The 13,457-nt window shown below is 41.4% G+C and overlaps 1 protein-coding gene across 5 annotated transcripts in view; it reads left to right on the forward strand.

Moving 5' to 3' along the window:
• Positions 1 to 13,457, forward strand: part of LIN54 (lin-54 DREAM MuvB core complex component) — a 37,320-nt gene that overhangs the window by 23,353 nt on the left and 510 nt on the right. For 2 of the 5 annotated variants that reach the window (XM_083861568.1, XM_083861569.1), the window contains exons 4-13: positions 1,436 to 1,581; positions 3,067 to 3,225; positions 5,296 to 5,512; positions 6,224 to 6,297; positions 6,451 to 6,648; positions 8,414 to 8,505; positions 9,711 to 9,782; positions 12,094 to 12,196; positions 12,390 to 12,527; positions 13,254 to 13,456. In XM_083861568.1, the coding sequence (XP_083717694.1) occupies positions 1,436 to 1,581; positions 3,067 to 3,225; positions 5,296 to 5,512; positions 6,224 to 6,297; positions 6,451 to 6,648; positions 8,414 to 8,505; positions 9,711 to 9,782; positions 12,094 to 12,196; positions 12,390 to 12,527; positions 13,254 to 13,456 (1,402 nt within the window). The remainder of the gene's footprint in view (positions 1 to 1,435; positions 1,582 to 3,066; positions 3,226 to 5,295; positions 5,513 to 6,223; positions 6,298 to 6,450; positions 6,649 to 8,413; positions 8,506 to 9,710; positions 9,783 to 12,093; positions 12,197 to 12,389; positions 12,528 to 13,253; position 13,457) is intronic. The other 3 variants (XM_083861570.1, XM_083861571.1, XM_083861572.1) reach the window with 3 other exon arrangements.

A 13,457-nucleotide genomic window follows, 5' to 3' on the forward strand; every position in this document is an offset into this window, starting at 1 on the left:
AGCATCACTGGGAGGTGAAGTTGCTTCACTAATTGAGAGGAAAATCTTTAAATATTGGTTTTTTCCCCTCATCATCCCAAGCAGCCAGCACAGCTTGCCAGCTTTGAGACGCTGGCATCACTTTAGGGAAGGTGTGACATTTGTGGTTTGTGTTTTGATTTTGTATGCATGTTTTCATGAATCTGATAAATATTTTTAATTGTCTGGAAATTCCTGCAAGCTGAGGTGGAGGCTGTAAACTTGAAAGACTTGTCAATAAAAACAGCCAGATTCTGTTTAGGAAGCTGATGCCAAAGGATACAGAGGAGATGTAGTGAGAAGGGGAAAGCTGTCACCAAGAAAAGAACTCAAAGGATTGAAACCCCTAGATGGTGAAATTCCCCACAGACTGACATTCTTCAGGCTGCGTGTGGCTTCAGCAGCTGCTGGCAACTATCTGTGCTGTCAGACTGCACAAAACTGATTATTTTAGAGCACATAGACTTCATAGGAAATCAGCTTTCTATGAGGATAGTGCTTTTTCTTGTTAGTTACAGTTGACTTTAATTGTTATGCCACTAGTTGATTTTGGATGGAAAAGTTATTTATTTGTTTGTTTCTTATTTTTATAAATGTAGTACAAGAGAATGGGTGACAGAAGCTATGACAGAAATGAGTCTGAACCAAAGTGGAGCAGAGGAAAGCTCAGTGGTCAAGCCCTCTTTGGAAAGAAACTTAGAAAGTATGGAAAAAAAAATCTGTTTTCCATTCTGGGAGTTTGCAATATTCCTGAAACTGATGTCATGAATTTGGAGCTGCTATTTCTGATGTTTAATTTTCTTTGGCATTGTAAAAAGGGAGAGAACATATGACACACACACAAAAACATGGGTGATAGTGTGACTAAAAACTGTTAGGCAGTGAAAGGAGCAGCCATCAGCAGAGAAAAGAAAAAACCCCAAAACCTCAGAGCTGATTGTAGACAGACCAAACACCTTTTTCTTGGTCACTGTAACACAGTTTGGTTTTGATGGCTGAGGTTTCAAAGGAAGTAGTCCCCCACAGATGCTCGGTTTCTCTGTATGTTGGCAGCAGCCCAGGGCTTTCCCAGGAAACTGCCAGCTGGCTGGGTGTTTGTGTGTGGTGCAGGTGTATTGGAGGGCTCTGCTCCTCAGGATGCTGTCCTGGCTGTCAAGAGTTATCAGCTGAATGGCACAGAAAGCTCAGTGTGCATTTTGGCTCTTTTTTTAAGCCTGAGCCAACTTTTTATTTGTAATAATAGCAATTATTTTATTCTTTGTTCCTAAATCTAACTTTAAGAATGCCAGTGTTCCTTCCTGTCACGTCGTACACTCTCTGAAGTAGGGAAAATTGCACAAATGGCAGGGAAAAGTTTGCTTTAAAAGTTACTGTGACCAGGGATAACTGGAGCTGATGGTATCTTCATTGTTTATAGGTAGGGTTTTTTCACAATCTGCTCCAGGGACACCACCAAAGACAATAACGATCTCTGAGAGCGGAGTCATTGGATCATCTTTGAGTACAACAACACAACAGACACCGAATAAAATAGCTATCTCACCACTCAAATCCCCCAATAAGGTAAGGACCTGTTCTGGCTGCAGCCTTCTATCCCTCCTGCACAGTGGTCTGAATGGAGCTCTCTGTGTCTTTGCTACAAGCTCTTTATTATCTCTCCAGAGATAATAAACGTATCTCCAGAGTCCATAAAAACGTCTCCAGAGTCTCCATTTTGCATCACAATGCTCTGTGGTAATGCCCTAATTTAGATTTTTTTTCAACTGGCTCCCGTACTATGGTTTTAAGTAGATATGCATTACTGCATAGTTTCCCATTCCTGCCATTTCTCACCATTCTCCAAGCATCAATTCTGAGAGCAGCTGTTCCCTCTTAGCCAAGCACTCAAACTATTTTTAATGCCTTCATAAAACGTCAACAGGCTGTTTAAGAGGAGACCTCAATAATATTAATAGGTTCTCACTTCTTAACCATTGCCTGCTACTGCACAGGCAATTTAGTCCTCCTTGATCACTCCTGAAGTAAATGAGATTTGCAGTGGTCCTTGACAAACACAGAGCTGGAGATTGGCACAGGTCAGGGTGACACTTGTGTTTCAGATTTGATAATTTTCTTGAGAAGAGGAATATTGCTGGAGAAAGGGAGGTAGGGGGACAAGAGGCACAAGTGCAGGCAAATTAAATATGTATAAAAAAAGCAAAGTAAGAACAAAGAATTCTTTCAGTTTGGCTGTGCTTTAGTGATATAGTGTTATACAGATGGAGTAAAAGGCTTGTGTTTGACAATTATTAGTAGGAGAAGAAACATAAAGGAGAAATTAATTTCTATTCTAAAGTTATTTTTTTTAGCTAGGAGTGAGTGTGAAAAGACTCTTTAGAGTTACATCTTGGATTTACTGTAGATAAGTAATTCTAAGTATCTGATTTTTCTTAAAACATAAGGAAGTTTAGAACAAAAAGTAGAATACCAGCCTTGGAAGGGGTGTGGTTATATAGAGCGTTCAAACACTGCACTCTGCAGAAATGGGTCAGAAGACTGGATCTCTGTGGGAAACTGCAGTGTAGACTTGAAAGTACTGATGTTCTTTTACTTTGACTGAATCAGTAATGTGAGGTGAGAATTTTCTTTTCTTTTGATCAGCTTTTCTTTAAAATTCCTATTTATGATGAAATAGCCATTGTACAAATTATAACGCTTTTATTTAGAAGATCCCTCTTGACAATGCTCAGGCTTCAATGGGATAATTTCCTTTAAAAACTCCGACAAAACAAATGAAAAGACAACCCCTCACTCCCACCCAGATGCTGTGCTGGGTTTCTGCAGGAGCCTTTTGGTGCTGGAAACCAGTGATGATGCCTTCAAGTTCCTAAGAGCTCTATTTGCTGTTGTTACAGCTGGACTCGAGTGAGGTGTGGTTAAATGCAGCACCCTTGTTCACAGAAAGAGCTCTGTTCTGGTGGAGAGCTGTACTGTCCTGAGGAGGGGAATGTATATGTACAGGGTCCTGTATCCTGCACAGAGGTTTAAACTGCTTTTTGTTTTGCCAAGCAGCTAACAGTGGTGTCAGTGGCCTCCCAGCCTCCCAGCTCCCCCCAGAAGACGGTGGGCGTCCCACTGAATGTAGCGTTAGGACAGCAGATCCTCACAGTGCAGCAGACAGCACCCTCCTCCCCTGGGAAGGCTATAGTCAACCACACAACCACCCAGGTACAGACTGACTTTCCTTTGTCTTCTGCTGTGTCTGTGTCATTGCTTGCTGGAAACTGGAGTGTTGGACCACAGGTTGGCAGCAGTCCATCCAACGGTGTTCTTGGAACGGTGTTTGCTTAGAAATTGGCAAAAGTATTGCCCTGAGGAGTGTGTACTTCTTCAGTTGTGGGGTGCAAATCACTGCAAGCACATACAAGGGCATGCTGTTTGAAAGCAGCTTTCCAGCCTGGAAAGCCCCACTTGGTGCAAATTCATGTTTCTGTGTACTGAATCTCCTTGTCACCTGAAGAACTCTGTGACACGAGGAGATGTTCTTTGGGTGGTTCTCTCTTCTGCCACTGTTACTATGCCACTGCCTAGGGCTGCTTTCCAGATATTTTTGAGGTTTGCAGGAGTGGAGTTCATATTCCTGCTGTAGAGGTCTGGGCTGAAACTTACAGAACCAGTAATTATTTATTTCCTGTGTCTCATATATAGAAGAATGGGATTTTCCATAATAGCTTTTGCATTAATTATTCACAAGACAAAACTGACTTTTCTTACAAATGACAGTTTTTGCTGTTTTCCTCTTTTGTGGTCTTAGGAAATATTTTTCTATCATAATATCTGTACTCTTGTTGTGGTAAACATGAAGGGATGCGTATGGATGGAAATATATCCAGAGTATGGCTATAGCTGGGTCTGGACACGCATGTACAGCATGCAGACAGATTTTCCCAGACTTACCTTACTGATACAGGAGATAATTGGAATGCTGATATGGGAATATGGACACCATAGAGGTTGGAACTTTTTTCCCCCAGGGAAAACTGTCTTTTGAAATAGTTGTTAAAAGGTTAAGTCTCTCTAATGCAAGCACCCTAAGTGAGAAAACAGATGTCTGTGGGAGTTCTGATGCAAAGCTATCACCTTGTGACACAACACAAAGGCTTCACCTGTCTTCACTGGGTTCAAGAACATGCCTTCAGAAGAACTGTCCCTCAAATTTTACAATTTTCCTAGTTGCCCTTAGATAGCAGCCACTCATTTGTGTGCTAGAGAGAACTGGTGCAAATTGAGGTTTCATTTGTGTAGTTGCTGAAAACTGAGCAGCTGGGAAAATGTTCTTGTAAGAGTTCACATCATGCTGTCAACCAAATGTAATACTTCAGCTTGATGTCAAGGACAATATGCTTAATACCAATAGTAAAAGATACTGAGAATAAAAAGCCAAGCTCTAAAAAAAAGTTAAATGAAGGCGAAAAAGGAAGAAATCAAGGTTTGAGGTTGAGCAAGTCTGGGGAAAGAGGCTGTTACCAAACCAGTAGACTTAGGAATGTGTATAAATGAAATAAAACATTCTTGTTATTAGTTTATAGTTTGAGAAAAGTTGAAAGGATGAACTTTTGCAAATTCCAAGTATACTGATACTCTAGCTGTAAGGTAGCACAGGTCTGCTGAGCTCCCTTTCTTTCAGCATTCTGCCTTTTTTCTTGATGAATTTGTTTTGCTATTCCTCATTGTTCTTGCTTCTTTCATTTCTCAGCTTGTACTCTTTCTGATGTCCATCAGTTTATAGATTCTGTTCTCTTTTCCTCTCAAGGGTTGCACAATGATTTCTGTGGGTTAATCACAATCTTAACAGGACATTTCTGGACACACACAGATAAATTATGATGCAGTCCAGCAAGTTCTTACCATGTGTGTTTAATAGTACAAATATTTCTATGTTTGGTTGTTTGATTGTGGAAAACAAACTGAGCCATGTTCATGTAGTCACCTAAAATAGTTTTGGCAGACGTTGTATCTTCTGAAGTAGACTGAGTCACCCTACTCATGTAAATACTAGTTTACTCTGGTGTTTGGTGTAGAGCATTGAAAATGGAACTGAGTTTACTCTGAGCTGTTGAGAGGCATTTAATCCCTTTGCATTTGTTCTACTTTTGAAAGCAAAAAGGAGGTAACTCTTCCCTCTCAAGGGTACGAATATATGCTAGAGTTGCTCACTAACGAATTGAGAAATAAACATGCTGATATTCTTTCTGCCTTTGTACAAGTAACTTCATGCTGTCTGTGTTGGCTTAACAGGCTGTGAAATCAGCAGTGCAGACCATTACTGTAGGAGGAGTGGGTACATCTCAATATAAGGCAATTATTCCCTTGGCAACTGCACCCAATGTTCAGCAGATTCAGGTACCTGGAAGCAAGTTCCATTATGTCAGACTCGTTACTGCCACAACAGCCAGTAGTTCAACCCAATCTGCCAGTCAAAATCCCAGTACGAATACTCAGCCTCTGCAACAGGGTAAGTGCTGGTGGTAACATATTGTCTGAAGCCTCTCTTGGGTTCTTCTTTCATGTTTGTTCTATAATGATTAAAATGAATACATAACAGATGTCTGTGAAGGCTGCCAGGTGTACTTGCTTTTGTGGTAAGACTTCCATAAATTCTGTATTTTGTTGCTACCTCTGGTTTGTATGTGAAAATGCTCCTTTGTGTCAAATTGCTCTGTAGTTGGACCTGAATCCTGAGAGCATTTTAGGTTGCTTTTTCCTAGTTTACCAGATTTGTGGGTGGTTCATGGCCTCTCCCATCTCCTCTATATGAAGAGCAGGAGGCAGGACAGCCCACAAGCACAATGCCAAAACTCCTGTAACATAAAGATCCTTCCATGTAAATTGCTTTAGAAGTGCCAGATGTTTTTGCTTGTTTCTGTCCATGCTTTCCAGACTGAGTGGTGATGGAATAGAAGATTTCAAAGGGAAAAGGGGTATAAGGGAAATCCAGTGTCCAGAGGAGGCCTGCGCCCTGGCTGGCTTTTTAAGCCTTTGCTGTGTGCACACGCTCTTGGGCCAAATACCTGTTTACAAAGGTGTTGTCTAGACCCAAATGTTGCATGCCATGAGTTACAGTGTTAAGTACCTCTGTGTTATGCACATGTGGAAGTCTGAAGGGCTGAGCTGTGGACTTGGAGTGACTAACACACATTCATGTGATGTTGTTTCTTGACACCAGCAAAGCCCGTGGTGGTGAACGCGACCCCAGTGCGTATGTCAGTTCCCATAGTACCAGCACAAACTGTGAAACAGGTGAGTTCAGTTTAAGTCATGTAATATTCCTGACCTGTGTTGGCTGGACAGAAAAAAAGTCTGCTTTCAGCTTTGTAAAGAAATGTTCTACTAATAAAAGTGTGTTCTGAATGACCGAAACACTGATTTCATAAAGGGCTCTTTTCTCTTCAGGTGGTGCCCAAACCAATCAACTCAACTTCTCAAATAGTCACTACTAGTCAGCCCCAACAAAGACTTATCATGCCAGCCACTCCACTGCCACAGATCCAGCCCAACCTCACCAACCTCCCCCCGGGCACTGTGCTGGCTCCAGCCCCTGGCACAGGAAATGTTGGCTATGCAGTCCTTCCAGCTCAGTATGTCACACAGGTATGGCCTTTCCCAGACATGGTTAAGCAGTTGCTGCTCTTGTGGAACATTCTGCCTTTCTCTTCAAGGTTCTTACTCTGTGACTGTCACCTGACACTGAGGGGTTTTTTTAGGGACCCTTGGTGGAATGATGGTGGCACTTTAATTGCAATCATAGTTGCAATTAAAGCTTTGTTTTCTCAACAGGAGCATAATAGCACAGCATTTCTATAAGCAGAATCAGTGTAGTACTTTGAGTAGCATAGTGCAGAATTTATAATGCCAGCTTACTCAAATCACCTAGATCTCAACTTGGAATTTCTAATCACCTAGACCCTCTGCAGATTGGGTCACATCTTGACACACAGTTTGCTTAATCACTTTCTTTAACAATCATAACCTAGACTTGAAAATCATCTGAAAGAGTACAAGTCACTTGGTCATTTGGAGGCAGCAGATGTCAGTAGAGGTGGCCCTGGCCACTGGCAGTCACAGGGCTCAGTGTCCAGCAGCAGTTCCAGTCCAGGTTCATCACTAGAACTTGGAACAGCTCGATTTTATAACTGCTCTCTGTGCTGTTACACTTCCCTGTTCCCTGACAGTCACCACCACCTGGTTGTCTGGGTGCCTAAAAACTCCATGGCCAGTAAGGAACAGAGTAATTGACCCAGTGCCCAGGAATCCTGAGTCTTGTAGTGAGGGGAAGAAGAAATCCTATGGGTTTGTCTGCTTGGTTCACGGGACCTGCAGGGCCTGATGATGAGGGGAAATGGAGCATAGATGTGACCTACTTGGTCAGAGAGCATGGCTGTCTTCATTATAAAATGGTGTTAGTTAATGCTAAGCACGTTGCCAGGGGTCAGAAGCAGCTGCTACCGGTCACCCTAGCTGAGGCCTAGGGATTATTATTTTGCTTTTTGCCAAGATCTGACCAACCTTCAGGATGAAAAGGAGAGTAAATGAAATGTTCTGCTGAAGGCTGAAGTTTGTAGAAACAAAGGCTCTGATAGCTCTTGGCTATTACTGGTGCCAGACTGGTTTCTGGTTGCCTTTTGGTTTTGTCACATTTGCAGTTTGACCCTGAAGATTGTTTGTGTCCTTCCAGTCTAGTTCTGCAAATTTTACTTAAAACTAGCATCTGTTGGATCTCTTCTCTGAGGTTTGTGTTCCAGTCACAACCTGTCCCTGTTTGCCTGGTCCCAGTAGGTCTGTATCTTGCTATGTGCCAGTATGTCCCCAGAACCTGTCCCAACAGCAGCAAACAGCTGCTTGTAGGTAATGCTAAAGAAGGTAGCCCAGAGCAGGATTGTTTGGAAGGTTCTTATGAGATTTTGGTTTTTTTAATGTGAAAAATAAATGGTGGGTTCAGGTATGCAGAGGAATTGGAATGCAAACAGTTTTGCTTACTTTCATAGTAAGTGGCTTGTATATAAAGAAAGCTACTAATTTGTGCAGGAGGTGATTCTGCTCTGTCAGGGGGAAAATGAATATGTTTTTAGGAGCAGGAACTGTTCATGGTCTGAACATTTCTGTGTTTTATCCCTGTCATCTGTATGGATCTAGACACTGTTATAGACAATAAAAAATATAATCTAAAATAGTATTTTTATGCTAAGGATGGAGGGAGGAAGTTGCCACTTGGTCCAAGTTCTGTAAGTATCTAAAAGTGTTTTTAGAAGCAAGTTATTTTTATGGGAATATCTGGAAAGCTAATTTAAAAACTAGCAACACATCCTCTCGTGTATGATTTCTTTCATGTCGAGCATTAACCTTTTTGTTTTGTTAGCTACAACAGTCATCCTATGTATCCATAGCGAGCAACACTGGCTTCACAGGGACATCCAGTGTCCAGTCCCAGGCACGGCTGCCATTTAATGGGTAAGAGTTTGGGAAAACAATCCCACAACCTGTAGAAGAGGCTGCTTGAATAAGCATGAGGTCTTGGAGTTTGGTTTGAGGAATTCTCCAAGACACTCAAATGTGCTGTGGTGTGGTTATTACCTCTGACTGAAGGATGTGGATCTCTCTGACATTTAAGCCAGTCTCTAGACCAAAGCTGTGTTTCCCATTCTGTTTTTTGAACTCATGTAGCAGGAAGTTGACCTGAAAGCTCCCTCTTGCTTGTTTTTTCATTTGCAACAGCAGCTGTGAGCTACAGGCTTCAACTATTTCTCAACATTGCTGCAAAGAGGTTCTGGACAACATATAAGCTAGATGCTTAACAGATGCAGAAATTCAGGCAAACAGCAAAATGGATCCTTAAAGGAGGCTTTGGGTTTTTTCAGTCTTGCATGTTTCCTTTAAGGATGAAAATAACAGCTAACATATATTATTTTCCCTTTGCCAATCCAGCAGGCTTAGCTGTTCTGCACAGTCCTTTCGTGTTACTGTTTTCTGGAAATTGTGAACATGAAGGTGCTTTTTGTTGCTGCACCCTCAACTGATGCAAACTAATCCCAAATCCAGATGCAGCTATTCAAATGAATGGGTTTGATTTAATCTCCCTGGTATTACGTGCAGAAATTGCTGGATAGGGATGGAGCAAATCTCATCAGGAGCGATTAGTGTCACAAAATCCATGTTTTAGAAGCAGTTAAAGACTGTGTCTACTATAAAATTTATCTGAAAACTGAACACCATGGTTTGGCTTGCTTTCCCATTATTCCAGAGGGGGTATTTCTTGTTTTCTGGGATTTTTAAATTCCAAATAGAACAAAAGAAAAGGCACAATCATGTTTGAATTTTGGTTGGATCTGATCCCGTTGCACTTGAAGGGATTCTGGGAAGGTTTCCCTGACTCCAGTTTTTTAGTTATGCCTCTTCTAGCTTTAAAGCCTAATTTCTACTTCAGGCATGCATCCAAATTTGCAGCAAATAATCCATCTCTTTCTGGGCTGGAAATGCACTATTTATAATAGTTACTTAAACACAGTCAGCCAAAAACCTAATGCAAGGTTATAAAGAATATAAAGGAATATAAAAGATTATAAAGAATATAAAGATTTTTTCAAAGTTTTTATTATAAATAAAAAATAAACTGATAAAAACTGTGTGTATATAAATGCTCTTTTTCCCTCCAACAGAATAATTTCTTCTGAGTCTGCAAACCGCCCCAGGAAGCCTTGTAATTGTACTAAGTCTCTGTGTTTGAAATTGTAAGTACAGCTTGGTACAGTTTTTTGTCTTTTAAGCCTTATTTTTAACATCACAAATGTGCACTAAGTATCAGAATATAATGGTTTTAAGTGTGTCTGAAATTTTATGTCTGGATGCTAATTTAAGGTGGATATTGGTGGAGATGTTGCAGAGCCTGTGTAATTTTGCAATTCCTGTGAGCTACATGGACCATAACATTTAAAAATGTATAATTTTGTATCATGTACCTTATTGCATGATGGAGCCAATTCCATTCAGCAGCTCTGGTTGCCTTGTTGGTACCATGAGTGTAATGGTATCTCATGGTATCATTTGTGGGCATTTACTATATTCCGGTGAAGGGCATCAGTAGTACCATGCGGGATCAAATACTTCTGAAAAATTAGGCTGTGTATATTTTATTAAAGGATTGAATAGACAAGTGATTCTTCACTGATAGGTCTGCCTCTTGCTTATCCCTGAGATATTTTTCTTTTCAATTCCATGTATTTGTAAAAATTGGACACAAAATCATCTGGAGCTGAGGAGAGTTTCTTCACCTTGAGGCAAAGTCAGTTACTGATATTTTTGGGAGAGAAATGGGAGGATATACTGAAATTAATCAGTGATTCCCTGAATCCTAGACAGTGAAGAGGAAATCAGGGGTGTGGTACTCAAAGGGGAAGTGATGCAATGGCATCTGAACCCAAGTGTGTTTAAACTTCTAAGCTTGGATATCTTTTTGTGTAGTGCATCCCTCTGTATGGGGAGGTGTGCCCTGTGTTTCCCAGTCTCAGACTTTTCTGTTGCATAGCAGGAAGATGTGTGGCTGTTTTCCAGATATTTTACATACATGATTGACCTCACAGTGCCCAATGTTAGATGTGTAGGGGTTCAGGTTTTGGTGCCTGAAAATTCTGGGAGCATCACTGGGAATACTTCACACCTTCAGAATGCTGTTAGGAAACAAACTGTTCTTGTAAATCACTGCTGTTATGTGTTCTGGGCATTGGTGCAGAACAAATGGTTCATTCACTCTGGAACAGGTGCTTTCTCACTAGTAAAACCTTTTTTCTGTCTGGAGGGGAACTTATTTTTCCCCAAATGCTTGTGTAAGGTAGGCACATAGCCTATTCTACTAAGAAGTCAACTCAGTTATTTGCTCACTTATGTTCTGCATTGATGCTGGCACTGGGTTTTTTTTGAAACCAGGACTATTCAACCATTGAATTTTAAAAAAGAAAGGAATGCTATTACAGGTTGTCAAAGCTTTTGATTTAGTTTGTCTCTGGGATCATTCAAGATGCTAAAAATCTCCAAAATCCAGTTCAACCTGATGAAGGGTTGCAGTGGGCTGCAGGGCAACCCTAATCTAGTTTATGGTAGTGCAAGGCTGGGCAAGCCACAGAAAACCGGTTTAGCAATAGATTTAGGCTCCAAAAACTGACCATACACCCTCAGCAGGATTTGAAAAACAAGTGAAGAGCATCAGCAGTTTTTAGCTATTAGCTAGAGATGGTCCTGGAAGCCTTGAAACATGTCAAGAGTTTGTTGTGGCCTAAAGCCATGTTTGAGCTGTGGATGAATGTGGTATTTCCATGTATCAGATCTGTGAGTCTGTGCATTGGTGAGATGTTTTTGATGGGAGGCACCAGAGGTACATGAGATGCATGGCAACATGATTTACTTTCCCTGTCCATGTTTTGCTGCTTTTTGTTCATCTATTTGTCCCTTTTTAAAGTCAGCTTTATCCTCATTCAGATCCATCCCATGGTTACCTGTGTTTCAAAGCTTCCCAGATGTACCAATTGTTACTCCTTTCCTATTCTTCCACCCCAGCTTAAGGGCAAAACTAACAAAAAACCCACTCCTTGCTGGGTTAGTTTGCCTGTTAACTGTCACTCCAATTGCTTGCCTTTTGTTCTGGCTGTATGAGGGCTCCTGAGGGCTGACTTGGAGTGACTGAGTCAGGAGCTGGCTGTGAGGTGGCTGCAGCAGACTGGCCCTCAATATTTGGGTGACTCAAGAGTCCCTCTTGGAAAACGTCTCATTAGCTTCTCTTGCTGCTTGGGGACCTGTGCTATGCCATGAGCTCAGGTGGACACCCTTGAGCTCCACCTGTGTCCTTGGACAGCAGCTAGACTTGCACTAGAGGATTTTGGCTCTGCAACAAGGCTGGTACTGCTTGTACCATGTGGAGTTGAGCGTAGGGTGACCCTTACCCATGTTGGTGCCAGAGTAGGAACTTCTGCTACTGCAGTGTGTGAGTCAGTACTCACACAAAATGAAATGGTCAATGTTTACAAATGCCTTCTGCATCTTCTGTTTCAGGTATTGTGACTGTTTTGCAAACGGTGAATTCTGCAATAACTGCAACTGTACGAATTGTTATAACAACTTGGACCATGAAAACGATAGGCAAAAAGCAATAAAGGTGAGGGGATTCTTCCCCTGCCCCCTGGGATCAAAGTAATTCAGCTTCTTTTTTCTGAAGCTCCAGAGCGGGGCAGAGTGGGTGTATAATGCCCTGATCTCCTCCCACATGTGCAAGGCTTAAGTTCTTTTATTGCACCTCTAAATTCTGCTCCCTGCATGCAATGACTGACCCTTTGGGTCTGCATTGACAGGCCTGCCTGGACAGAAACCCTGAAGCCTTCAAGCCCAAAATAGGGAAAGGAAAGGAAGGAGAATCGGATCGGAGGCACAGCAAAGGGTGTAACTGTAAACGCTCGGGATGTCTCAAAAACTACTGCGAGTGTTATGAGGTATGAAGCATTATCTCATGTGAAAAATAGTAGCTTTTTCCCTTTAGTGTAGTGACTTCTCTCATTTGCTTTGTCTCTTCCTTGTATTGCTATAATGTTTTCTCTTCTGTTTGTTTCCATTCCTGTAATGTTACCTCTTCTCCCAGCAGTTTGCACATAGAAAGACATGTACATGGAAAAATTGGTCACTACTGTTCTGTTATTTTAATTTTAAACAATTTAGCAACTTTGAACTTAGGCTTGGATTTGCTTTTTATTGAATAGCACCATTTCCTAAAGAAACCTACTGCATCAAGTCCCTAGGAGGAGTTGAAGCAGTATCCCACAGATGCTGTGGGATAGAATGTGTCTGTGGAATTCAAAATCAAAAGTTGTTGTTACTTCATCTGCTAACTGATCAGTCTGTGGATGTAGAGACAGTGTAGACTGACCTTTCTTAAAACTCAGCTGTCTAAATTCCACTGGAAACTGGATGTTGATGAAGAAAGAGATTAGTGGGAAACCACTTACTTACATTCTGTGCTCTATGATTCCATGTTTTGATTCAAGTGTACATTCTGGAAAGACATCACAACTTGAGGTAAGAATTTAGAGAGAAGACTACTACTTGGGAGTTTGTCTAGCGGTTGATTGGTAAGAGATGAAAATAAGATCTTTTTGTTGTGGTTTCTCATAAGGGGAGTCAAACTTGCAACAGGTTTCTCATGTTTTGTTTATTTCTTTCAGGCAAAAATCATGTGTTCTTCCATATGCAAATGCATTGGCTGTAAAAATTTTGAAGAAAGCCCAGAGCGAAAGACATTGATGCATTTAGCAGATGCTGCAGAGGTCAGGGTGCAGCAGCAGACTGCTGCAAAGACCAAGTTATCTTCCCAGATCTCAGACTTGCTGACAAGGCCAACACCAGCACTCAGCAGTGGTGGTGGGAAG

Source organism: Zosterops lateralis, assembly GCF_965231275.1.
Source record: "Zosterops lateralis genome assembly, chromosome: 5".
In the NCBI taxonomy this organism is placed as follows: Eukaryota; Metazoa; Chordata; class Aves; order Passeriformes; family Zosteropidae; genus Zosterops; species Zosterops lateralis.